Source organism: Camponotus vicinus, unplaced genomic scaffold, assembly GCF_025532165.1.
Source record: "Camponotus vicinus isolate PSW18456_S1 unplaced genomic scaffold, iyCamVici1.0 SCAF_12, whole genome shotgun sequence".
Taxonomy (NCBI): Eukaryota; Metazoa; Arthropoda; class Insecta; order Hymenoptera; family Formicidae; genus Camponotus; species Camponotus vicinus.
The window spans coordinates 13,523,779-13,550,337 of NW_028141948.1; the positions used below are offsets into that span (position 1 = coordinate 13,523,779).

General features: G+C 35.3%; 1 protein-coding gene and 1 long non-coding RNA gene across 5 annotated transcripts in view; both read right to left on the bottom strand.

Annotated features, from left to right (window-relative positions):
* The window catches only part of Tau (microtubule-associated protein tau), a 33,638-nt gene that overhangs the window by 1,801 nt on the left and 5,278 nt on the right, over window positions 1-26,559 (bottom strand). Inside the window, exons 1-9 of one of the 4 annotated variants that reach the window (XM_083085385.1) lie at window positions 11,754-11,828; window positions 7,731-10,215; window positions 7,299-7,333; window positions 7,031-7,184; window positions 6,537-6,745; window positions 6,136-6,321; window positions 5,133-5,174; window positions 4,234-4,395; window positions 890-3,251 (exon numbers count right to left, since the gene is read on the bottom strand). In XM_083085385.1, the coding sequence (XP_082941511.1) occupies window positions 3,168-3,251; window positions 4,234-4,395; window positions 5,133-5,174; window positions 6,136-6,321; window positions 6,537-6,745; window positions 7,031-7,184; window positions 7,299-7,333; window positions 7,731-10,215; window positions 11,754-11,813 (3,417 nt within the window). In that variant the 5' untranslated portion in view covers window positions 11,814-11,828 and the 3' untranslated portion in view covers window positions 890-3,167. Of the gene's footprint in view, window positions 1-889; window positions 3,252-4,233; window positions 4,396-5,132; window positions 5,175-6,135; window positions 6,322-6,536; window positions 6,746-7,030; window positions 7,185-7,298; window positions 7,334-7,730; window positions 10,216-11,753; window positions 11,829-26,559 lie in introns of those variants that run through there. The other 3 variants (XM_083085382.1, XM_083085383.1, XM_083085384.1) reach the window with 3 other exon arrangements.
* Window positions 18,981-25,490, bottom strand: LOC145963451 (uncharacterized). Its single transcript, XR_014436173.1, has 4 exons — window positions 23,855-25,490; window positions 21,952-22,261; window positions 21,451-21,695; window positions 18,981-20,906 (listed from the first exon to the last, which is right to left on the bottom strand). It is a non-coding gene; the product is annotated as an uncharacterized LOC145963451 (long non-coding RNA).

Consider the following 26,559-nt stretch of genomic DNA (forward strand, 5'->3'; position numbering starts at 1 on the left):
GAATTGTAATACTAGATGCATCCCTCTCGTTACCAAAAATTACATAGTGTGTGCAGACTGACCTCTTGACTGGCAGGCGGTGAGTAATGGCGATGCTTTTGCAGACCTTGGAGGTGAATTGTGAGGGTAAGGCACACGCTGTGCGTATTATCCTTTTAAAGTGGTAAGTTTTCTAAAATACGTCTAAGTAGACATTGGTAAGGAAGGATCGAGGGACTATTCGTGTTTGCTGGTACCGTTCGTGCCAAACTGCAGCAAGGATTAGTTTTAGGATCGTGTCTATATCGATGTGAAATCTTCGTGATGTAAATCTCTCTTGCACGAAGTAATTAATTTTGAAAGAACTGACAGGTTCTGCAAAGTTGAATTTCTAATTTTTGAAACGGTAATTAAATTTGAGCTTATTGTGTCCTAAATATAATATGAGAAAAGAAATATTAACAGACCTCATTAGAAGATTATATTCCTTTATCTTTCCATATCATTTCAATTATCAAAAAGAATTAAATTTAATTCTAAAAATAAAGATTTTAATTTCATAAATGGTGTTGTAAATGTTCATGTTAGTCAGTTTTAATTAATTTATTTTTCTTAAGAATCTTTGTGGGACATTACAAATTAAAGAATTTATATAGACAACTTTGATGGAACTTTTTTAATAAAATATGGACAAAAATCTTATTCCTGGATGTTACCCATCGCGTGACGACGATTATACGTTTTTTTTTTTGTAGTGTACGTTTTATATTTGGCAATAGACATTTAGATAATGCAGCTAATTGCGTTCTACATACATCTTTATAAAGATAAGAGGGGACGCAACCGTTTCTCCAGCAAGAAAATCGGAGGAGAATGTTCGGCGGAAGTGTTGAAATAAAGAACGAAAATGTAAATTTAAAAACAAAAATATTATTATAATACCTCTCCAGCAATCATAGTCCAGGATACGCTGGATAATTGTTACACTATTGCGTTCGTACGAAGTGGTAACTTGTGACAATTACACGACAATTAATCTAACGTTAATTATCATTATGTCTTCGTGAAGTGTCGCACAATATGTTAATTGAATTAAAATATCTCTTAATAATGCATGTGGAAGCAATATAGTGTAAATAATGTGTTATACATATCTCTCTTTCTCTCTTTCCCTGTCTCTAGCAACATGTGAATTGTACGAGGTACCTAAGGTAGTAGTGACGTAAGTGAGAGATTTTTATTTTTGGCGTGGTCTAGCGCGACTCGGGCGTTTTCCATCATCGATCTCTCCTCTTCGTCGACGTACCCTCACCATTAGCCTTCCAGATGCTTACGCATCAGATATTACGTTATATACTCGTAGGATGTAACGGGATAGCATATGTATCGATTACGTATCTACAATAAGGTTTACACGAATATTTCGTATATCCTATCGTCTTTCTATAAGCGCAATCTGTAATCAGCCCCGTTTATTTAGACGGATGTCTCGCGAGGATTCGTCGCGATTCACCCTCGTGTTAAACGCGGCTCTCTCTCTTTCTCTCTTCTGGCACTTTTCCTTTCGCCCGAAACTCTAACTTATTCGCTTCCGGCCACGTTGCACCGAATTAATTTTGATTAACTTGATGACTCCGCGTGAGAAGCTCCGAGATGCAGCGATTTCGCGATCCCCCTCTATATCGTAATCGCGGTCGCATATAGATAGAGCGGAAAAGCTACAGAGTTATCTAACGATTAATCAATCGTTGGTGCAACGTTAGCTCTCTAATGATCCATTCTGCGCCGATCGATATTGCTGTCTGCGTTGTAATCTCTCGCCTCTTCAGAAATCATCAGACCACGTCAAGCGAAATTATATCTTGCGTGAATTGGTAACTACCGTCGTTCGCAATTTAATTATCCCGATGTCGCTCCATGACGGTGAAATGCGACGATATAATGCGCGATACCGAGGCGCGTTAGTTGTCAAGATCACGTGAAAATTAATATGCGCTCTTTACTCTTTTTTTTATCTAAAACGTCTACTTCCCTTGAGAGGACGTGCACGATGGTTTCCTACGTTACGATGACGCACGGATTTATGATTGTTGTACTTTTATCTTTTATCTACGTAAAGAAATAAATAAGAGACTATAGCGATATCGAGAATTAAATGAAATGAGAATAAAATCAATATTACACCTTCTATATATTAAATACAGTTTGATACTGTAAATTAAATAAAAATTCAAGATGATACGATTATACTCGCATTTTCCGCAAAATTAAATATGAAGAAAAATTTGAATTCGTTTATATAGTTTGGCTCGTCGATACGTTTGTTATTCTTATCGCGTATTATCGATTTAACTTCTTAAGCGATTATACCGTACTATGCGTGATTCATTGTAATAGATTATGAATCTATCATTGCAGCTTGATATACGCGATGATGGTAAACTCGTAATATCAGTTTTTTTTATGACACAAATGCGTATCAAAAATCGATAATTTGCAAATTACTCATATTTATATAGGAGTACATAAAAGAGATGTCATATCAATGATTAAATCGTAAAAAGGAGCCATGTGACAAGAATATAACACTCGATAAAAAAATTATTCCATTACTTAAAAAAATAAAGACTGCACAGCGCGAGAAAATTGTTTTTTTTTTTTACTGCTGTATATTAATAAAAATTCTCAGTCATTTTTCACTTCTCTTGCGCGCTTCATGGTTTACGTATTTACGTAATAAGACATTATTATGTATATGTAGATATATTACGTAGATTTGTATTATGCGTATTTTTTATAGAATGTTTTTTTATCATGATCTATCCACTTGTTCTTTTTTTTGAAGATAATTAAAAGTTGCTGCAAATGCAGGATAAGATGCACACTCGGAATTCGCGCTCGACTTAACAACAAATCAATGCGATAACGTATATTGCTTCGTTCGTTGATTAAGTTCGTCCGTCGCGAAAAATTTCCGTCATTCGCGCGCGGGGACGAGAGATATCGATCGCAAAGCTCCGTTTTTTCCGCGGAGTTCGTGCGCCGTCCGTCTCAACATTGCTCTCGATCAGGCGCGTGCGAGGACCGCGCTCGTTCGTCCTCTAAAGGGGGTTGGATTGAAGGTAAACGTGATTAATCGTATGCAAATGATATAGTTAAAGCGGGTCTATCGGCCGACTTTTCGTGACCTAGCATTCCTGGTTCAGGTTCTCGTCCGAGGCTGGCAGGCCATTCTTGCCGGAGTTGGTGATCGCGCCGGAGGGCACGGGGCTCTGCGGGCACAAGACATCAGGATTAAGCCTGCAGCATCCTTGCGAACTGAGTAAATTGACTAGATAAATATCCCTCTTTTAATCCCTCTTTTAATCCCTTCGTAGATAAATCCCGCCAATATTGTCATTAAACATTATTCCAATAATTCGATCAGATAATGTTTCAACAATTTATGCCATTTTATTTCATGCGGCTTATCCTGATTAGTGCGCACTTGTCGATTTAGGATTTTTCGATATTAATTAATTTTAATCGTTAATTATTAACTGGTTCTGTACAGTCTTTTCTTTTCTGTCTTGTTAAAAATAAAATTTAGAAATTTAACTAACAGATATTTTTATTACGGTTAATCTTACTCAATTTTGTAACGCGGATAATTTGCGTCATGATGTATGATTATGTAATCTTACGATAGGCGCACTTTTGCGACGGTAACAACCAGTAGAAATAGTTTAAATAATTTCAAAAACAGAGTAGTTTCTCAAAAATAAGAGAAAGAGAGGCATTGAAAAAGTGTCACACATTCGTATTCCTGTAAGAACGGATGCAAAAATCAGCTAATCAATGGACGACATTATCTTTTCGCATAAGATAAACTTTGTAACTATGGAGAATGAATTAATAATGAATTAATAAATTCTTAACATATCTAAATATCTTTTAATATTTTATAAACTCTATGTGTTTCGCGAATATTGTTTATATATATTTATTTTTTGACATATTATTTAGGTGTAGGTCAATGATATTGTGTGCTGTATTGCAAAGACGCATGCAACGCGTGTTTAAGCACGTGGTGCAAAAATGTTATATGCGAAAAATCTCGAGAAGTAATATCATCTTAAACTAGAAATTTTCATTATCGTGATGTATTCTGTCGAAAATTATGAAAAAAACAAGTCCACAACGCGTGTAAAAATCGGAAAGAATTTGGTGACAAAATTATTCTCAAGACTTTTTATATTTATGTTGCAAACATACCTGTGACCCGCTGCCGTCCAGGCTTTCCACGTTGGAACTCGTTTGCCGAAGATAGTCTCTGTCGTTGAAAATCTTCTTTTCGCCACCGCCCGGCTTATGCTTCACATTGTCCAGTGAACCGATTTTACTTTCGGCCTTGATTTCTATTTTTTGCGTCGGGATCTGAAAGAAGGTGGGACAACCAATATTATTCACCCGTTGATAAAATCCTATTTAAAAAGCGATTAGAGGAAGATGGAAATAAAAAAAAGCTGAAAAATAAAAAATTTCTTCCATTTTTCTTTTCACATAGTTGAACGAGCAGATAGAATATATTTCTTGTTCACTTATGGTACATTCGTTGGCGCAATGTAATTAAGAACGGATTAAAAGAGCGATATACGTATATAACAGGAAATATAATAATATTGAACTGGACAGAGAGTCTAAATATAAATTTGGAAACATGCAGAAACATGCTAAATTTCCCATCTAATGTGTACATTTTACTTACGTCTATATCCGGTGATATAGATAGAACTTTACCGATTGCAAAGTGATGATAAGCACATTTTCGTATCTCGTAAATCGTGGACGTAAACTGGCCGCGATCTATTCCGCTGATTATAAATAGCGATTTCCAGAATAGATTATATTGATGTATGCGATATATACAATTGCATATTTTTATTCAGTCGCATTTGTTTTTTTTTTTTTTTTTACGCGTATTGATTTTACCTCCACGATTTCGATGAAATACAAGAAATTAATTTTTGGCCTCTCAAGATGTTTCAATCAGACGAAGGCCAAACCAAACGAATAAAAACATGGTATGAAGAAAAAGGTAGAAAAAGAGATACACATATGATATGCATAATTCGTAATAATGTTATTTCGTTAGTTGTGTATAATGTACTTACGTCGTTCTTCGTTTCCTGCGGTGTCTTAGGTGGGGATGCGGACTGAACACCGAAAAATAACAATGACTTGTTAATAATGACAAGAGATGTCACATGCATACGAATTAGCACATTCGATTTTTGCAGCTTTCAATGGCAATATTTTTCAATTCGGACTTTAAAAGTTAAGAGTTGACAAATAGTGTACTATTCTTTGTTTAAAAGCTTGGATGCTTGTAAAGTAAAATTAAGTTAAATTTTAAGTTGTGTGTGGTTCACACACAAAAATCATCCAAGCTGGAAACTTATTAACTTTGCTTTAAAATCGTCAAAGTATGAATTGTTCCCTTGTTGAATCATAAGTTTTAATTTAAAATTACTAATTTTATAATTACTGTTTTATACTTCGTTGTATGCTAGCATTCCGCATGCAATACATTCAATGAAATTTAGAGATAATAACTAATATTGAATAATTATCTAAGATGCTTTTGTGACATAATGAACGAAGCGAGCATTACATTCGTAATGGATTCTATTTCAATGAAGCCTGCAATTAATGAAGAAGTAATATTTGTGTAAATATAATATGTTTAAATACAATGATCTATAATAATAAACAGTAGCTGTGTTACTCCCTCATCCAGATAATTATAAAATATGTATTAACGATAAAATATTAATAAAAATGTAAATGTAAACGCATATGTATAATTGCATGCGTAAAGTTACTAATGATTGTTTTCAGAGTTAATCATTTTCAGATATGATGCAAAAAGTGATTACATGCTAATATTATTAATTAAAGCATCAAAATTAAAAACAACAATGCTTTATATTTTAACTCGGAATCTCGATTAAATAAATCTCATTAAATGATTCCTTACATAAGAATGAATCAGAAAAAAATATGAAAACTAATAATCAATTTATATAACTGGTTATATAACTGGTTGCAGTAAGGTTTATTTTTAAACTACAGATTGCAAATACGTAATCGACTTCTCGAGTAGAAATCTCTCACCTTAACGGCACCACCACCAGGAACATGTTTCGTATTTTCTTTAGATCCAACTTTAGGTTTCGCCTTTTCTTTGAAATCGAGTTTTACCGTCTCAATCTTCTTGTCGCCACCGCCTGGCTTGTAAGTTGCGTTTTCTAAGGAGCCCACTTTGGACTTAGCAGTCCATTGAAGTTTCACTTGGGAGATCTATGATTGAAAAAATTTGATAGTTATAGTCAATATCTTCTCAATGTATTTTTAATATCAAACTGTCAAATGTATATCAAGAAAAAACTAAGATGTTCTAAGAAATGCGAAAGTATATTATTGTTAATATGAGTGAGACTCTTATTATTATTAATATATGGGTGAGACACTTTATATGGGATGATTAATTCATTTTAATAATGAAAGGAATCAACCTTTTTGTCGCCACCGCTAGGTGTGTATTTATCATTTTTCGCGGCGATCTTCGGTTGTGCTTTGCTAAAGTCCAGCTTTCTGTTCTCTATCTTCACTTTGCCGCCGCCCGGTTTATAACTCGCATTGTCCAGAGAGCCGATTTTCGATCGCACAGTCTTCAGATTCGGGGAGGGCGCAGCGCCAACTTGAACTTTGTTCATTGGTACTTCTGCACGATTAGAAGATGCACGATTATTGGAACAGATGTTACGTCAATGAAATAATGTGACTTTAAATATTGTCCTTACTCTAATTCTTTCTATGGCATTCAGTCCAATTTCTCAGCGATGTAAAAGAGATGCGATTATATTTATATAAAACCAGGACTATATATGTCGGAATTGTTAGAATATTAATCAAACGTCTTACTGTGTTGACGGTAGAATAAGATTTTGCTCACGTGAGATATAGGTCAGTTCGTTTCTTTTAAATTAACGAAACAAAAAGTACTTACTCTTTTTCTCCTGGGCAGTCGACGAAGGCGTGTCGGGAGTTCGCGGTAGTGATTTAGCAGATTTGCTAGGTGATTTCGTAGGTGATCCAGCGGTTGATCTCTTGTCGCTTTCTTTAGACCTTTTGGTTGGCGATTCTGCTACTCCATTTGTAGCCTATTTGCAATAATTTTTGAAATTTTCGCGAAAAAAATAATACTTTTGACATGCGGTATAATATATAAGAAGTGAAGAAGAAGACAGAAATTGACAGTAACGTAAAATATTTACCGCATTAGTTTGTGATTCGCTGCCATTTTGGATCGCTGTGGAAAGAAAAATAATATATTGCTACGTGGTAATAATTAATTAAAGGCATGCATACGTCAGAGCTGTATCGCACCGAAGCAAAATCTCGATAATCTCGAATATAGAATTATAGTAATTAAAATTTTTATAAATTAATTTCTTCAAACATGTATATAATAGAAATATAAAAATATAGTTTTTTATTGTAAAATTAATTTTATAGTGAGATCTCTCTCTAAATATCATATATTTTAATATCAAATTTAATTAAAAATCGGGAAAGTAATGAGTCTGAATTTCTTTTTGATACAAATAAACAAATACAAATAAATCGAACAAATTAATGTTCGCAAAACGAACGAATTAGTATTTGGTATTCATGTTTTGTCTTATTCATTTCGTAAACGCAAAAACCTTTTTTCTTTGTAGGCTTTTTTTCATCATCCGGTTTTGTCGGTGTTTGCGGACGTGGAGCAGTAGGCTTTGACGGAGATGTCGCTGTCAGAATCGGTGTCGTGTCTGCTATTTCTACCGATTTCTTGGTAGTTTCGACGAAGGATGTTTTCTTCTTTTTCTCACTCTCTGTCTGTTTTGCAGGTGATTTCGGAGATTTCAATCGAGGGCTACCACCCGAAGATAACGATCGTTGTTCCCCGTTATCGAAGCCCTTCACACCTCCAGGTGATTTTGGCGGGGTTGTCACTGATTCCGGCATCGACAATTTACCTTGGCTCTCCAGTATCGTAGGTGATTTCGGTGATTTCGGTGATTTCGGGGATTTCGGGGATTTTGGTGACTTGCCGTCCTTGTCGCTCGCCGAGTTAGGCGAACTCAACAAGGAGGCCAATTTGCTGGTCTCTTTCACTTGTAAAGTATTTTCGCCAGATTTGTCGCCATGTGAATTCTCGACGGAAACTTCGCCGCCACTCGATTCTATTCCGGCTGGCGTGCTCGAACGCGACTTGTCAGGCGTCTTTGTCGGGGTTAGATGCGGTTCTTTCTCCGGATTTGGAGACGGTGCCAGCTGGACGACTGGAGTACTGGCGCGCGATTTATCCGGCGTTTTGACTGGCGTTGTCAATTCTTGTTCTGTGTTTTCAGGCGGTTCTGATCCGGCTGGAGTATTCGCGCGCGACTTATCCGGTGTCTTGATCGGTGTTTTTGATTTCTGTTCCGCGTGTGTAGGCGGCTCCGATTCGGCTGGAGTACTCGCGCGCGATTTATCCGGCGTCTTGATCGACGTTTTTAATTCTTGTTCCGCATTTCCAAGTAGCTCTGATCTGGCTGGAGTACTCGCGCGCGACTTATCCGGCGTCTTGATCGGCGTTTTTAATTCTTGTTCTGCGTTTCCAAGCGGCTCCGATCTAGCTGGTGTACTCGCGCGCGACTTATCCGGCGTCTTGATCGGCGTTTTCGATTCCTGTTCTGCGTCTCCAAGCGACTCCGATCTGGCTGGTGTATTCGCGCGTGACTTATCCGGCGTCTTGATCGGCGTTTTTGATTCCTGATCCGCGTTTCCGTGCGGCTCCAATTCGGCCGGAGTGTTGGAACGCGACTTATCAGGAATTTTATTCTGTTCCGTGTTTTCGGGCGCGTCCAGGTGCGCCGGGGTGCTGGAACGTGATTTATCCGAGATCCTGGATGAAGTCCTCGATACTGCCTGTTCAGCGTTTTGAGGCGTGTCCAGATAAGACGGTGTAATAGAACGCGAATTATCTGAAGATTTCGAGGAAGTCTTCAGGCTCTCGATGTTCTCAAATATGGTATCGTTATACGGACTGCTTGGTTTTGGAATTTCTTCAATCAGTTCGAACGTCGACGTAGCGCTCGGGGGTCTAGATATTTTATTATTCATTGAATCGTCGGCGAGCAATAAATTTGCTTCATCTCTCGCAAAATCTTCCGTCAAGTTTTCGACGATATCAATCTCTTTAATTGATGGCGGTCTGCTGGAGAGTTTTTCGTCTTTCCTTTCTTCTTTATCATCATTTACTGCGGAGGAAGGTCTGCTTTGAAAAATAACCGACGGTATATCCTCAGAAAACTCTTTCGATGCTTTATCAAGATATTTACTCGGATTTTCGATAGTGGCTGTTCCCGGTCGATTCATGGGTTTTTTCGGGGTTAAGGGCGACTTGGAGCCGTTCACCAGTCCCTCAGGAATGCTATCACGAGGGTGTTGCGATAATTTCTCATTATCCATCACGACATCGTCATCGTCGTCATTCTCGCCGTTTTCACGGACGTCGGATTTCTTTCTTTGTAGATAGCCCTCTGGTTTATCAACGTCGCTGGTCTCATTTATATCCGCCATCTTTTCGATGACAATACGCGGTCGTGTCGGCTGCTTGATCTCCTCGTTTGACGAAAGATGCTGTCGTTGCTGCAAGCTTAGCGATGAGTCATTTCTCAGTAATTGTCTGGGGAAAACGGATTCTTGACTAGGTCGCCGCGGGCCGTTTTCGGGCGCGATATCAGGTCGTTGAAATCGCGGATCGTTGTTGCCTCGCTGCTGCTGCTGTTGTTGATACACCTGCTGGTTACCGACGAAGGGTGGTCGTTGACCTCCTTGCGGGGGAGGACCGCGAATCCCCGGGGAATAGACGAAACGCTGATTTGAGGGATGCAGCGGATTCTGCGGAGGCAGTTGACCGGGTTGCGGTGATCTTAGAGGGAAGGAGCTCCCTGGTGGTCTCGGCGGACCGTAAGGTCTAAGCTGCACAAATTGACCTGAGGCCGGCGACGGACCTAAGGAAGAACGACTATCCAATCGGCGCAATGGTTGTCCCGGTCGAGGAACGCCTACGGGACCATTATTTATCGAATTTCTGGGAGATGGTGGCAGACCTTGCGGTCTCGCCTGAAAGCCTTGTGGTGGTGAAAGAACGTTTGGCTTCACCTGCGGAAGAATAGCTTGTGTCGCGTATACTTGCACAAAATCATGTGCCTGGCGGTGATTTGCTATGATAAATCAATTTTATAAAAAACTGATGAATCTGTAGAGATAGAATGCGTTCGCACTATATCTTAAGTCAATAAAATTCATTTTTGATTCTAAAATTACAATCGTAGGAAATCCATATCTATTTTGTTCAAAAACAGATATTGAGTATTTAATATTCATGAATGCAATTTTAATATAATATATGATTTTCACACTTTTTTTTTCGGTCGTAACAATTTCTAATAACAGTCGCTTCATAATTTGATTTGAACGCGGATATTGAGATCGGTATAATCTCGATGAAATGCAAATTTTCGGTGCTAGACAGGGGAATTAATATGCTAATAATCACATTTTCATTGCTATAAACAAACAATAAGAACATATATTTTTAACATCTCAATTCGAACTCACAGATTTGTTATCCTGAGGTAGCTAGGACGAGTGAATTTATGAGTGCGATTATTCTTGGTTCCCTACCTGTGTTTCACGCATTGATAATCTTATCTTTTCTTCGTTAGACAGATTTATGAATAAGTCGTACTACTTTAACTTGGGATATTATGTATAATCGAATGCCGTATCGCGTTGTTTTTTGACATTGAAAACACGCTCGCAATTATAATTTAATATTATTTCTAATCTTGCGCGAGTATTATATATACCACATGAAGAAATGAAACCGAAGACTCTATTGGCGTAACGTAGTAAATTACAATCGACAGTATTAACCCTGACCTTAGACCTATCAATCTTTTCGTCGTGCTACGACTCAAATTGCAAGCCGCATTGTCTACAGACATTTGCTTAATTCCTTGTGTTATTCCAGCCGTTAATCTACGACGCGGATCTACCGTTGACTTTTTCGGCGTCATTTTGCATAACGCATCTGAATGTTAGACATTGTTTGCCGTCATCATTGTATTTTCAATTCAATTTAGTTAATTTATAACATGAGACATTTCGTGTTGCGAGCTAATCCTCACGACGATAACATCGTATTTTGTACAATGATAACAATGTAGAAATCGCGCAAAAGAGAGAGAGAGAAAGAGAGAGACTAGAGAGACACTGACGGCAGTCGAAATTCGTAATAGTGGCCCTGAGTTTATCGATCTTTTGATAAAATGCGGGTTGGTGACGTCTCGCCGTGCCGTTTCTACCGTGCCTGCCACCGTTTTACTTTCAGCTCTTCGTTATGGGATCAAACCACGAATGACTATCGCTTTGAGCGACGCTCTACATAGAGCACGTTACGTTTGCAGGCAAACTTCTCGTTATCCTCTCAGACAAGTTGCAATTTTATTCACCGTGATGTGATTGAGCGATTTATAATTAAACGTTGTGCATCGATAGATGAGAGATGTAGAGAATGTAATAAAAATATAATCTAGGCTACGCGTTTATTATCGTAGCGGCAAATTGTTTCATTGATAATGATTATTTTGAACACATTCGATTTATTTATGTATAATATCTCGTCGTTCGCTTACCATATTTACATGACCCGAAGCAGATTCGGCCATATTGTTCGCGGTTTCTTGCGAGTCCATTCTTTATCCCTTGTATTCTTATGGAATATACCTTGATTCGCCTTAATATGGTTCTCCGTAAACCTGTTGCGTAAACATGTGAGCAACAGCTCTTTATAAAGGTGCGCCTGATGCACGCACAAACTAAGTGATCGACATCAATGCATCGCTACGTAGTGAATGAATGTCACAGCGTGTCAGATAACGTGATAACGAGAACTACCCTTTTTGTGTGCCTTGTACATATTACTGGAGACACTGTACGCGCGATAAAAAAGGCGAGAAAAATCGAACATGTGCTACAAGAAAATATATTTCGCATCAAAAGGTAATGGACTAGAGGAAAATATTCTCAAGATAAAATTTCATGTCATAATGTAGTCATAGTAATAATTTTGCGTTTATAATAGAATTTTATTTTTGACTGACCAAGAGAAACATTTTTATTGAGCTATAAGTAAATTAAAATCTGGAAATAAATAGATTATATAATTTTATATAATAATATATTGTATCCAAATATTTTTGCAAGATGTTTGATATTTAATGAAAAAATTAATTATTTATTAGTATAAAATAATAATAATAATAAAATATCTCTGTTATTTTATAGCACATGCTATTTAGATTTTATCAATTCATTATTCCAGGAGAATTCCTTGAATGTATCAGGTATAATATTTCTCTTTCCATATACATTTATATATATATATATATATATATATATATATATATATATATAATATAATATAAGATAAGATATATAATATAAGAATACCGAGAAAACTCTGGACGTTCAAATGCTACGAATAATTCATAGTCGAAATGCGATATACTCGACAGTTCTCTATTTGTACTTACTTTAATACCCTACAATGCGTGCAATGACAGTAACCTTCAATTATAAATTACCACGCGCTCTACGTGCCGAACAAATATTACGTGTGTTGACGACGAGATTACAGTAATCAAACCGATAGCAATTACAAACGGTGTTTTACAAGCGAATACTCTACTAGTGAATAGATAGATAGGTGCATTTAATTAGAGTATGACTTTAATTAGGTCGATCAATTTTAATATTATGAAATATTAAGATAATAAAATATATATCGAACGATGAACGTATGAAAATGCTAGATTTATTTAAAATGGGAAAGAAAATATACGAAATATACGAAACTGGCCGAAATCAACTTAATTTATTTAAAAATTCAAAATTACAGTAATAATAAAAGTCACAGTTATGCCCAAAATTACAGTAATAATGTGACAGCAAAGAATATCGAAAAAAATATGTTTTACCTAAATTTTATCAGACATATTAGAAGGGAAAATAAAATCCGAATAAAAATCTCTCGGACGTTGACTTTTGCTAATAAGTCTTCGAATGTTTGGATTGTATGATGCATCGTGGTTATCTGCGTACGATCATAAAGCTTGTTATGCTAACTTTAAGGAGTGGATGGGGCAAAAGTGGCTTAGAATTGAATATAAACGGGGAAAGACACGCGAACGGTCATAATAGTGTTGAATAGCGAAACAGATCGTATTTCTGTAGATTGCTGACTTCAGATTCACCTTGAAAAATAACGTCGCAGAATTATCATGAAATGAAAAGTCCTTGTTCTACGATCACTGAGGAAGAAACGTTCCTTAAACGGGCCTAACAATTATTGCTTTCAATTATCGGATCGAAAACGCATCGATCCTATTCATCCTTTTAGAATATTGCAATTTAATCTGATTGCCTATTAATCATAATGCTATGACATCATTGTACAATATTAGTCTTGAATTTGCATTTGGACATGACATTGATTTGTTTCTTGAGTTTCACATAAACACAGCTTTGCATAAACACGTGGAATGTTGTTATTGTGACTTTATTTATCATAAAAAAATGCAGTTTGCATAAATAAGAATTTTTTTATATATATAAGCAAATATTTATTTATAGAAAATATATTTCTTATAAATTTATTTAAACAAAATAATATGATAAAAAAAAAACAAATTAAATAATATAATAATAAGCAAAATGTATAAACCGTTTATATATAATAATATATATTTTTGTAAATAAATTCTGAATAAAATACAAAATTCTTTTCTAAAATAACGGGATAATTTGTTAAATGAGATAAAAGCTCTCGCGAAATGTGACTCTGAATTTCACTTTCAGTTTATGGCATGCGACTTGTTAGAGAGTGATTCGAATTATTCGCGGTCAGTCACGTCACCGGCTGCGAGTAATTAAGTCGGAGATATAAAATAAGCCTTAAAATAACATTTTGCACGCATAAAGTATAATGATCTAAGTGGCCCGATGATATCATATAAATTTAAATAAAAAAGCAGATTTATAACGTATATACTTGATTGATTTTTAAGCACGATTCTCAACCTTGGCACAACCTCCAGACATTTTAATCATTTTCATCATATCACCCTTTATTAATATACATATTTATGGTTTTGTTTCATTCTTTTAAAGACTACGAAAGTTCTTAGAAAATATATATCGCGATTTAAAATACATATTTTCCTATCTTCGTTCTACATTATATCTTGTCTTCGGATAGGAATCTCTGCACGGTGGGAATTTCGCGCGAACTCTATCACGATGAACATGTGGCCAAAGTAATATTGGATCGTTAGAAATAATTGCACTAGCGAAAGCAATTCTGTTAGATTGTGTATCTTACTTTATGACTGACAGTCTCGAATTATCGCAAATAAATCTTAAAAATTTCAAATCTGGAAGCAAATTATCGGAAAACTTTCTTCGAAAAGTATCTTTTTTTTTTAAATGTGTTTTTCATATATTTCACTATTGCATAAAATATAATTCAAACCTTAACAAAATTGAGCACTCAAAATTAAAGGCGTATTGAATTCTTAAAGTTGTCGTTTAAAGTTTTGTACAGTGTTTGTTCTTTTATTTCAGATAAGAGTGAAATTCGAATTGTCTCTTGAGACAAACGCGAGTGTTCCTTTCCCTAGGTTTGCAGATTGTGCGAAAAGTATCACGAGAAAACGTCTGACAATGAGTGGAATTTCTAAGCATGACGACCGATTTCCGCTTTCGTTTCCGACATTAGACCAGAAACAAGCTGCTTCGCGCGCGTAACCGACAAGTGCTCATTCCTGGAGTTATTGATCCGACCCGGTGAGCGTGTTCGACTCCATCATTCACGTGTGTAGATGGAAAGATGCGTCATGTATAATATGGCTAAGCTGACGCGTTTAAATGAGCGCAGAGGACCCCCTGCGAAGAGAACTCGTCGATGCGACACTCGAATGACCAAGTCGGCCTCGATTTTAAAAGGAAGGGCGTAATTTCGACCGGATTTTAATTAAAGAAGCGATCGTGGATGCGATATCGAGGCAACACGAGATAGTTTTCCTATTAACACCAGAGTTGAGGAAAATAGAATTCTATCAAAGGCAGAAGATTGCATTTAATGCGCTGCTACAAGTTGCGCAATTAATCGTTAAATTAATCGATGACATATCACTCATCTCGGTGATATATACGGAGCTATAGGAGATAATTAAAAATTGAGATCAAAGTATATCATTTGAATATAGAAAATAACATTACTGTTAATTAAGGGCAGCCTTATGAAATATTATTTTATAAATTTATTTTATATTAATTTATATTAATGCATGAAATAAATTTCAATTTATTTATTTTTGATCAAATATATAATGAATTTTTGAAGATATTAAAATCAATTATTAATAACACTAATAATTGCAAATAATATTAATTTCTTCTCACTATTTAACACGCACATATCATCGCAAACAGCAACAAAGTTTCATGAAACTTGTCGAGAAGTTTACTCCGTTTGATTAAAATACGAAAGAAATGACTTCGGTTAACCGCAGGATGCACGAAACAATTCATTTGTTAACGACGTGTCGTCCTCTTTTTTTTTTTCTCGCGAAGGAGGACGTTTCGCGCGCGAGACATGCATGCGCTAATTTTGAGATTTTTTGTCGATTACACGCGATCGATACCAGACTCACGCAATGCATGTATTCTGAGGGACCTACATTCAGGTCATCGAATGGCAAGTAACGATGCAGTTTTCCACCGCGAGGCTTCCTCGCGCGGTGATCAAAAGGGAACTTGGTGCTCGCATCATTTCCTTTAAATTTACATACTTTCGCACGATGCGCCGTCGGAACTTATTGCTCTAATTGCTATTAATGAGAAAAAGTACTCATTCGTTATCGCATTATTATTATCTAATGTTTGTCGATGTTCTATAAATAGCGTTCGTTGCGAAATCAATTTATATGGACGCGAAAAAGATAATTTGTGGATCATGCTTAGATAAAATGACGATACAAAAATATGACACATTGTATAATAAATTACATGCTCTGTTCGCATTTTTCACATTGAATTATTTTACTGAGTCATCCCTCTTGGGGGATGCGGACGGCTCAGTTAATCATACTTTATGTCCGTTGCAACATATTATGCATTATGGAATTAGTATTATTGGATCTGGTTAACGCGTATGTCTTCGATGTAAAAAAATAATGTAAAAAAATAATGTAAAAATCGTATCAAGTTGTTATTCTATTCGTGTGGAAGCATCAAAGCTGAAATTCATTGCATGCGTTAACTAATTTTAACAAACGATACCGGAGAACAAAAAGACATATCGGGAATAACGACGATAATGGCAAGGACGGTAATGCACCACCAGGTATAGTTTGTCGCGAGCGAAATGAATTTATCGCAAAGCAGCATCTTCGAATCACCTGCGACAGGTAGCAATGTGCGATTGTCACGTGTGTCGGTTTATCGATAGCGTAGCAACACTTCCTGGATGTTAACCTATTTACTCGGCTTACAAACGTTTCGCCAATGAAATTCACGTAGCGGATATAGAAGCACGCGCATCGCGCATTAAAGTTTAAAGTTGATCAATTCTGGCAGAAATCAACACGCCCATATGTCGTATTTGATATATCGTTTTATTCAGGTATTGATAAACGATAAACTGGTGAACATAGTGACAGCGTTAAAGTGAAGATAGAATAAATGCATTATATTATTAATAAAACGCGGCATCAAGATGTCTGATATAACTAATCTAGTCAACTAGTCTTTGAAGAGAGAGATCTTGTTTCTGACTCGAAAAGGTGTAATTATAATTCATTCCACGATCAGAAAAACAAAGAACGAAGACGGCCGTGAGACTAACGATCTTGAGGTGGCAATAATGACGATACGCGTGCGTGTCGACTAAGTCACGAAAGAAACGATGGATTGAAGAGTTCGAGTGCCAACAGAGAGACTGGTACTAGTCGATAATCGATGATCGAAATTGATTTTCGAAGGAAATTCCGTTCGTAGGCACACCTGGTACAGCGTTTCGGTGGTGCCTCTCCATAATAATTTAGAACGCTTTTATTGAGCGAATTATTTTGTTTATTTGCGTTTATCAATATCTTATTAAACTTTCGTTTTGCGTTTTCATTTCTCGATACAAATATATTAATGAATTATTTTATAATTAAAATATTTATTACGTTATACTTATGTGTATTTTTCATTATTAAATATAATTATTAATTATTTTTTATTTCGTAATTATTATATTTATCATTATTTATTTATAAATATTGTATCGTATGTATTATAAAGCATTATTACGTTAGCTACTGTTGCAGGTGGATGTATGAAAGTAAATGAGTTTCATCAAAAATACTCGTTGAATTATTATCGTCTTTCATCACCACTCTACTCTTTTATATATATACATATACACACAACCTCTCCTTATTTTCTAGAAACTTCCGTCGTTAAAGTTATCGTGTTTCCACGGCAATCGCAATGTTTTTGAATACTTAATTAAGTGACAAGTATAAGAAAAAAACGCGAATATATTGATTGTGTACACCAACATCTCATGGAAATTTTCATGTTTTGATTTAAAAAATCTGATTTTGATATGTTTTTGTATAACGATATAATATAATTATAGTAATCATAAAAGTGAAACAGTGCTTTTTAATATATCAATCAATGTTTCTTGCGGTAACAGCATCTATCGTACGTGTAATTATTTGTAGTTACATAATGCGTAATGTTCTACGTGCGTAGCATGTCTACGAAGATTACCGCTACGATGGGTGATTGAACTATTAATTTGAATTCGCATATAAAGTGGTTGATTAGGAACAATTTACTGAACAGCAAAGACTACATTGCAAGAAGCCATGTTCTTTCGTTCGATGACAAATCGGCGGTATCAGTAATTACTATGATGATTGAATGATGGCTGTGCGACAGCGGCTAGTATTGCTGAAGGCGAGGAGACACTCGTACATTTAGGTCATTTAATATATTTACGTCATTTTTAGTACATTTTCTATTTAGGCTTTTTCAAACACCCACGAATCGGTATCAATCAAAATTTTCGCAGGCAAAAAGTTATATGTCTCGTCTACGGATGTAAATCGCAAAGTTATACGTGGTGTTTAACACATCAACCGATTCGCTTTCGAATTCTCGATAAATTTTCTAATTAAATCAAAGACCGATCAAAAACCGATTGTATTTTCGACAAATTGGATGCTAGTTTCGTATGCAAATTAAACATCTGAATCCAGAGAGTTCCATTTAAGAAAAGGGGAGACTCGTGAAAGAGACAAAACGGAGTTTTACCGAAACGTCGGTCGGTGACGATCCTCCAGACGCGCGAGTAGAATATACCGAATGTGAACGGACCCGGAGAAAAGAGAGGCGTGCGGAGGACAGTTCTACGGTAGATTCTACGATATTTCTAGATTCGTCGATGACGTCACGGCCTGGTCCCGACGGGGAGAATAGTCGGCTTACCTGGGTGCCGTCGAATTCGCCCTAGCCACCTCGATCTACGTCGGCTCGTGAGTCACTAAGCTCGCGCGATACTCGCGTAGGAGCGTCTTCAGCAAGGTACGTCCCTTGGTCGGCACGTTCTACGGGCCGTTGCCGTCCGTTTGTCCTGCCGTGTCTCTGCTCCTGCGCTCCAACGCCCAGTCGGGGACGCAACCTTACCCTGCGCACTACTATTCGACGATGCTCTCTCTTGTCTATCACACACACACACACATATATATATATATATATATATATATATATATATATATATATATATATATATATATATACATATATATATATATATATATATATTTATTGTATCAAGCCGGAGAGACAATCTATCGATAAATTATGTACATTCTTGCGCGCGCTATCGGGTTTTCTACGCAGTTTTCTAAAATAACACCCTCGAGAGACTCGTATGCGCAGGACTGGTGCATCTCCAGGAGGATGGCACGCAAGAGCTTCCACACGTACAACATCTTGGAAAGATTTCTCTCGCGCGTATCGACTTCCGTTGCGTAGACGCAGGGACTTAAGTCTTATTTAAAATTTTTACACATGTCTTTATTTGATATGGTTTCGTATGCGCATTAAACTATCGCACTGCAACGTATTGCGTAGAGTTTTTCGGAACATTGCCAATCTTAGAGAGTCTTGCCAGGCTTAATTATACGTGTTTTTGCAGAGGACATTCACCGCGGACTGCACGTCGCTTCTTGCGAAGATTTGTATTCCATAAGGCAAACGTGCCAAATTTTCTAACAATTAGGATGCGATCCAACATCGATGTTGCGCTGGTCATGTGATTACAAGAAAGGAAATTATAAATAAATAACAGTCACATTACGCTAAACTATTTGCCTCTCTCTTGACTTAATAACGTTTCTCGTAACATTAAGTATTAAAGAATTATGCATTGTGAAGAATTGTCATTGTGAGAAACATTTGTCATCCTCCAGAGCGTCTCTGGAGAATGCATATAAATACATCTCGAACTCTCAATTTTATCGCTGAGCTTTTTTACACCGAAGCAGGGCTTGGTGAATGTTACGTTTATCTCCTGTCAGTTAGTAATACTTGCCGGCGAGGTCAATTCGTGTGAGACACACCCTCATATACTAGGCACTTCAATTCCCAGTGTTATTACCTTAATGCGCCGGGTATGGTCGTTTTCGTATATTCGTCGAGATGGGAGGAGCTCATACATGGATAGGGAAAATTTGAGAACTCACGCATCTCTTCCCCTGATATTTTGATAAACAATCTCGGTATTTGCAATATTGTTGATAATAAAGTTTCGGTAGAAATAATTTATCGTTTAATTTAAATATTAAATTATTGCATCGGAAAATATCGTAAAATAAATAATCATGTATTCTTCAGATAGTAAATTACTTAAAGGAAATTTTGAAATATTTTTTTATAAATTGATTTAAAAAAAGATTCATAGTTTACATAATATTGTTCAATAATGACGTTTTTATTCTCAAATATTGCAAGCGTCTGTGGCATATTCATAAATTTGCATATATCGTTTCAAAATTTAACTTTGTGTTAATTTTATCGAAAAAGTTTCTCATCTGAATATAAGATTTTTGGCAAGGACACAAGAATATTTCAATGTAATATAAATTTATACAGTGTGAATAAAATTGGAGAGAGAGCTTCGAGTTTATTATTAAAGAGTTATTTCATCTTCGCAGTTTCTCGAAAGTGACATTAGAATGCATGTGCATTACAGTGTAGCTAGCTTGAAAGTCGATTGTGACGCGGCAGAACCTCTTTGATCATCAACGATTAAGGGTACTTGAAGTCTCTGGATATTCGTTGCTTCTTTGATTCGATCTTTCATCGTGTCGTATTACCTCTTATTACTGTCTTAGCGCTATCGCACGACAGGTCGGTATTCGCTCGCATGCCGAACTTTTCTCCGCTTTGAAAACAGTCCGGCCATTCATTCGGCCTCCCACCCTCGATGTGGATGCCTCGGCCACGATGCTATCGGCGAGCAGACTCCGCGTCTCGGAGTCGCCGCATCTCGTCGGCGGAAACGTGACGAGAGATCGATCGGAGGCGCTTCCTCTCTCCGCCGAGATGCGTTTATTTGTTTTTCTCGAGGGAGAAAAACGAGACGAGATTTTTTGCTTCGGTGCTGGCTCGTATTCTGACGTACGTCTCGAAGGACTGTATAGGTTTCACCTTGTTGCCCTTACCTGGAAGAAGAATTTTTCAGATTATTCTTTAGGATTCGTCGAACTGACGTTTGGCGGTAACGGAAACATAAAAAATAAATCGCACTATCACGAATTGACCTCGTCAGTAAAATAAAATCGCCGAAACGCGCGAGTGTAAAATTTGACGGTTGTTAAACGCCGTGCAAAATTAGCGTGATGTTTAATGCCGCGGTTAGCAAATCGATGCCGAGTGCACGACAGAGAAATGTTAGTAGGAAGAAAATCGTTTATCCACACAATGCATATAGTTGTAACATATATATGGTTATAGTGACCTAGTGACACAACACAGGGAATTTGCATATTCATATAATTTCTCCATCATATGTGTATATTCCACATGTTTATGAGCAATGCATGTGACTTTTACAAACAACATTAACAAATGAAGCTTCAAAAAATGCTTTATTAATATGAACTTTTAAAAATAAAATAATATTTATGGGTCAAAGGGACTTATACATTCTAATTTCATGATAGAATATTAATTTTTAATGCGAATATATTTTAGGTATGTATATACCTGAAATATATATTTTGTAAGATCGACGTTTATAATGAATCTGTGCCTGTCAGTGATATACGACCAAGGAACAAAAGTTTTGTTATACTGCGATTTAATCCTTCAGTTGCATGATAGTTAGCGTCGTCAAAATGAACGATCGCATGGAATTTCCACTGTTGGTTTACACCATCTTGTCATACAGGATCGATCGTTTGCAATTAATAATAGCACGGATGCAAACAAATATAAAATGAAACGAAGTTCTGTCAATTACAGAATAATAATGTATTATTGAAATAAACGGTACGACTATTTAATAGCTATAAATTCTAATATTTTCTATCTATTTTTATTTGTCATTTCAAGTAAATTATATATTTTTCTGTATACAAATATGTAAACATAAAAAATTTAAATCTTAATATGTGCTTGATTAAGGATATAACTTATGTAAGCTACGTAACACATATTATATGTCCCAAATTCAGGTAGAAATTTATTTTCTAAATGACAGCTTACCGTGTGGGAAAGTTTGATCATTAATATTCATATATGAAATTAATTTTGCAATTTCTCTTGCGGGAATTATTGATTTTTGGATGAATAACCACATGAAATCCACATATGGTATAACGACATTAGCATACCGTTGGTGGCACGAGACTATCAATAATGAAATTTCTAGCTATTCTTCGGTAGGAAAGCTCGGTTTACAAGCTCAAATGTTTAAAACGTATCTGTTGAGCAAAGCAGGTGGCATGATACCGACAGAGTGTAAAGCTTTTGGTTATCATGAACTTTCGCGCTTGATACCTGCATCATTAGTTACCTGGAACATTAATAGATCTATTGAATAATTTTTTTTGTAGATACATAAATTTAAAAAAATAGATATACAAACTATTTTATTTTTAATTAAAATATGTGCCATAAATATACATATAATATTTTTAAGCTCGTTAATATGTAATTTTGTATCACGAATATAAATTTTATATATATACATACATGTACATGTACTTTGATTTTAAAGAAATGTATATTATTTTATAGAAAATATTCGCTACAAGTTTCGTAAATAATAATTTTTATGATTATATGTTTTATGTAACAAGCAATTGTTTATTTTTATTTATCTTGTTCTAGTATTTTTCACAATATATAAGAATTTCATATTCTTTATATATAAGAAATGTTGCAAAAAATTATATATATATATATATATATATATATATATATATATATATATATATAGTTTTTCGCAATATCTTATATATAATTTCACTAAAATTTGTGTGTTGCAAAGCATAACTCGTTTCAAAAGATGAGACTGGAGGAAGAAAATAATTTTCTTCTTTCGTGTATAAGAGTTCCGAGCAGCTTTGTGTTCACTCAAAGTACGCTAATCTACCCCGACGGAAGCCCTACAAGGTCCCCTCTTGAAGCGTACAAACGGACAGCTTCTTATATCGATGAGAATCGATAGTCTCGCCTGTCTCTTACCCCTGTAAGTGCAACATGGCCACACAAAGCTCGTCATTGATATTTATTATATGGTAAGCCAGGGCGGACTGCAAAATTGATATTTCCGTGCTTGGGCTTCCCTCGACGGACCAACAAACATGAATATTGCGTAATCTTTAGACGTTCTCGCGATTTGTGTGATAGAAAAAACTAGTTCCTCTAATATTTTAACATTTTATACAGTTGTATCATGATTTAATAATTTCATGTCCTATTTTTTACGTGGATCTCTTTCTTTCGACGATGCTATAATTTTTTTTCTTCCGATTAAATAATAAGTTGAACGAGTTTTTTTCTATGACCAGAATCACTAAAAAGATCATTTCCATAAATATCTAGAACGATAGTTTCTGTGCCCGCAGTCTTTTTATATTCTGGTGACACATGGCAATTTTATATATAATCGTTCTTGAAAAATTTGGCTGTAGAAGTTGCTTTTCGTACGAAAACTTTTAAAATGCAAAGTTGATATTATCCGAATAAATAATATAAATGATAATATAATTACAAACTGAATTCATCAATTATGTCGACGTTTTCTTTAGCTGTATCTTTTAAAATTTTGAAGTCTTAATATACGCGTGTATTTGAATAGTTCCGTTTTATTAATATTACTAAATTAACTTATAATGATTCAATATTAAATGTTGTTTAATCTATCAAAAAAATGCGATTGAAAAAAAGATATATACCCAATATATATTTTAGAAATCCTTATGTATCTAAAAAATTTTGTGATTTATCTGCATCTGGTTAAATGTCATAACTTTTTTAAACATTTAGCAAAATTTTTTACAAAAGTATTTTTGGACAAATCGTAGTAGAAATAGTGATTAGATGGATCATGCGATTGGTAAACACGATACTATATTTATATTGTGCACATACACATACATACGCATATATATGTTGAAATTAGTTAGCGGATAACGAAAAGGTGACACGTTGCTATTCTTGGAACGTGGATCGGTAGACCGATAGGTACTTGTTTAAAGCCGTTTAATTCGACGGTATTACGTGAAGACGCAGTCATGCAATCACGCAGACATGACGCACTCACGCACGCACTTTTTCTCTTTCTTTTTCTCTCTCTTTTTCTTTTTTTATCCACATTTAAATTCTTCGCATGAGTTGCACAAGCGTTTCTTGTCTAATTACATTGCATGGATAAAGTGTATTAACATTTAACTTGCAAGAAATTTGAAATTATTGTTTTGATCCTTCAGATAATGGCATGGTAATTTTTAAAATATACTTGATATTTATTATTTGTTATTACATAACGTATAATTAATATGTATAATTTCTCAAATAATCTGCTTCAGTGTTTTTGTTTGATATGACATCATTCACAAGATATAAATAGAAATATTTCCTGAAGAAAGTTAAATAAAAATAGCTGCCTTGTAATTTTCTTCGTCATACGTTTAATAAATTGTGTGCAAAAACGTACATCGATCAAGGATAGCAATAATCATTAATTAAGTCGAGAGTTTTTTCACACACTAAATAGCCGATATCGCGATAGCCGATTACTCCAATAAGGCATGAACAATTACGCGATCGGGACGACGATCTGGTCCATTAGTCGCTTGTCGTAAAATTATCGGTAAGGCGATATCGTGCAATGACAATCCTACGCAGACAATCGGTCACGCCTCGATATCTCGAGACACAGAATAATAATGACGATTGCCACGGGCGGATGTGCCCCACCGATCGTTTCGAGCAAATTAAAGGCGATCACTGTCGATCTACTGTGACTCGTCTCATTAAGCGCATTATGAACGACGTCGAGTCGTTTAATAATGACAGAGAACAATTAGCTTAGTTTTGCGCATTACATGATATCTAATCGAAATGTAATTCTTTTTTGCTTTAACGCATGTTTACGACGATCACGGAGATTTTTCTTGTGCACTGTAAGTGAATATATCGCAAGAAATTGTAAAAACGTTATCAGCTTTAAATGTTGCATTTATATTTTATTATCTTATTTTTTGCAGCTCTTATGTAATAACATGAAAGTGGTTCGTGTTATAAGTGTAAATAATTTTTAACTGTTTTTCAATTTAAATAATTTTATCATCCTTTATACCGACAAATTTCACACAAATATTGATTAAAATTCTTCGTGTGTCTTTGTTCTCGAAAAGGGCACAATAGATTGCAAAGCCTTAAACGTTCGACACAAACTGGTTCCGTCGTAGCACGGATGCTGCGCGTCACCGCACCGTTTTATTATCGATTCACGCGTCTACTACTCCGGCACAAACCCCTCCTAGGGTTCTCTACCCTCGTCCTTTACCCAGCCTTTGTATGACTACGAGCTCCCTTTCCTGGTTTACCCTCAACGTGCGTTAGGGTATATTGACGCCAACATACTGCACTTTCAATGCAAGAAAAGTTTGCCTTCCTACGCTTGCTAGAAGTTTGCACAAAAGTTCATTCGTGAGGAAGATAAGCTTATTCTTTGTTAGTATCCTAAAATGCATATTATCCGCAAAAAAAACAAATGAATTATATTTTTAGCATCTAATCATAAGATATAATATTATTTAAGATATTTATACGTTAAAGATATTTATACATTGTTTTAAAAAATTAGATTAATATAAGCATTGCAATATATTTAAAATAAATAAATAAAAGTCATGTGTGTAATATGTGTAATATCCTTTTAACAATAGAATTCTATAAACTATATATTTTAGTTTTTGAATCTGTTTGACTGTTTATTTTTTACAGATGATAGCTGATTATGTTGCACCTACTTAAGAGTCAAGAATACTTGAGAGTATTTTCAACAAAACCTGTTTGATAATATATGCGCGCGTATATTTCATATGAAATAAACACATAAGTATTTCTTACAAACATACGAATTTCGCATAAATATGCAGTGCGATTGTCTCTTATACTTCTTTGTTTCTTATCGATATCAACATTATAAACATTAAATAAGAACCTGTTATATAATCATATATCCGTTAAAATCATGAAATTCAAATATATAATTAAATAATGTCGCGGCTTTAGTCATTTACATAGTATTTATATACAAGATATGACATCATCGATTACTATGAACTAAAATTAATCTAAATGATATCACGTCTACTTGCTGCGATATTGCTGTCACTACATTATATTCTACTTTGTGTCTATAGATAATCATAGATAATATCTATAATATAGAATTTCTGTATTATCAAGTAGATAAAAAATTCTTATTTTATTATTAATTTTATTTTCCTATTTTTTATAATTTTTTTCTAATTAATTGATTTATAACTATAGTGCACTTTTATGGATTGTTTAATATGGATTAATTAGCTATAAAATCAATACGTGATATTATTTGTTTTCTTAGACAAACATGTAGGTGGATTATATGGGGAATATTATTTTTATAGGTGCGTGCGTTATTCGATGTCCCTGATAAACATTAGTCTGGCGAAGATAGTTATAATTTTTCTCGAGATAAACAAACTACCTTGCGCTCATTGACAGATTGGTTGGCGTGCATTACGAGATATTCTATCTATTGCATGCTCGAACTGTTCCGGCGATTATGTCGCGAGATATAATTTTAAAGCTGAC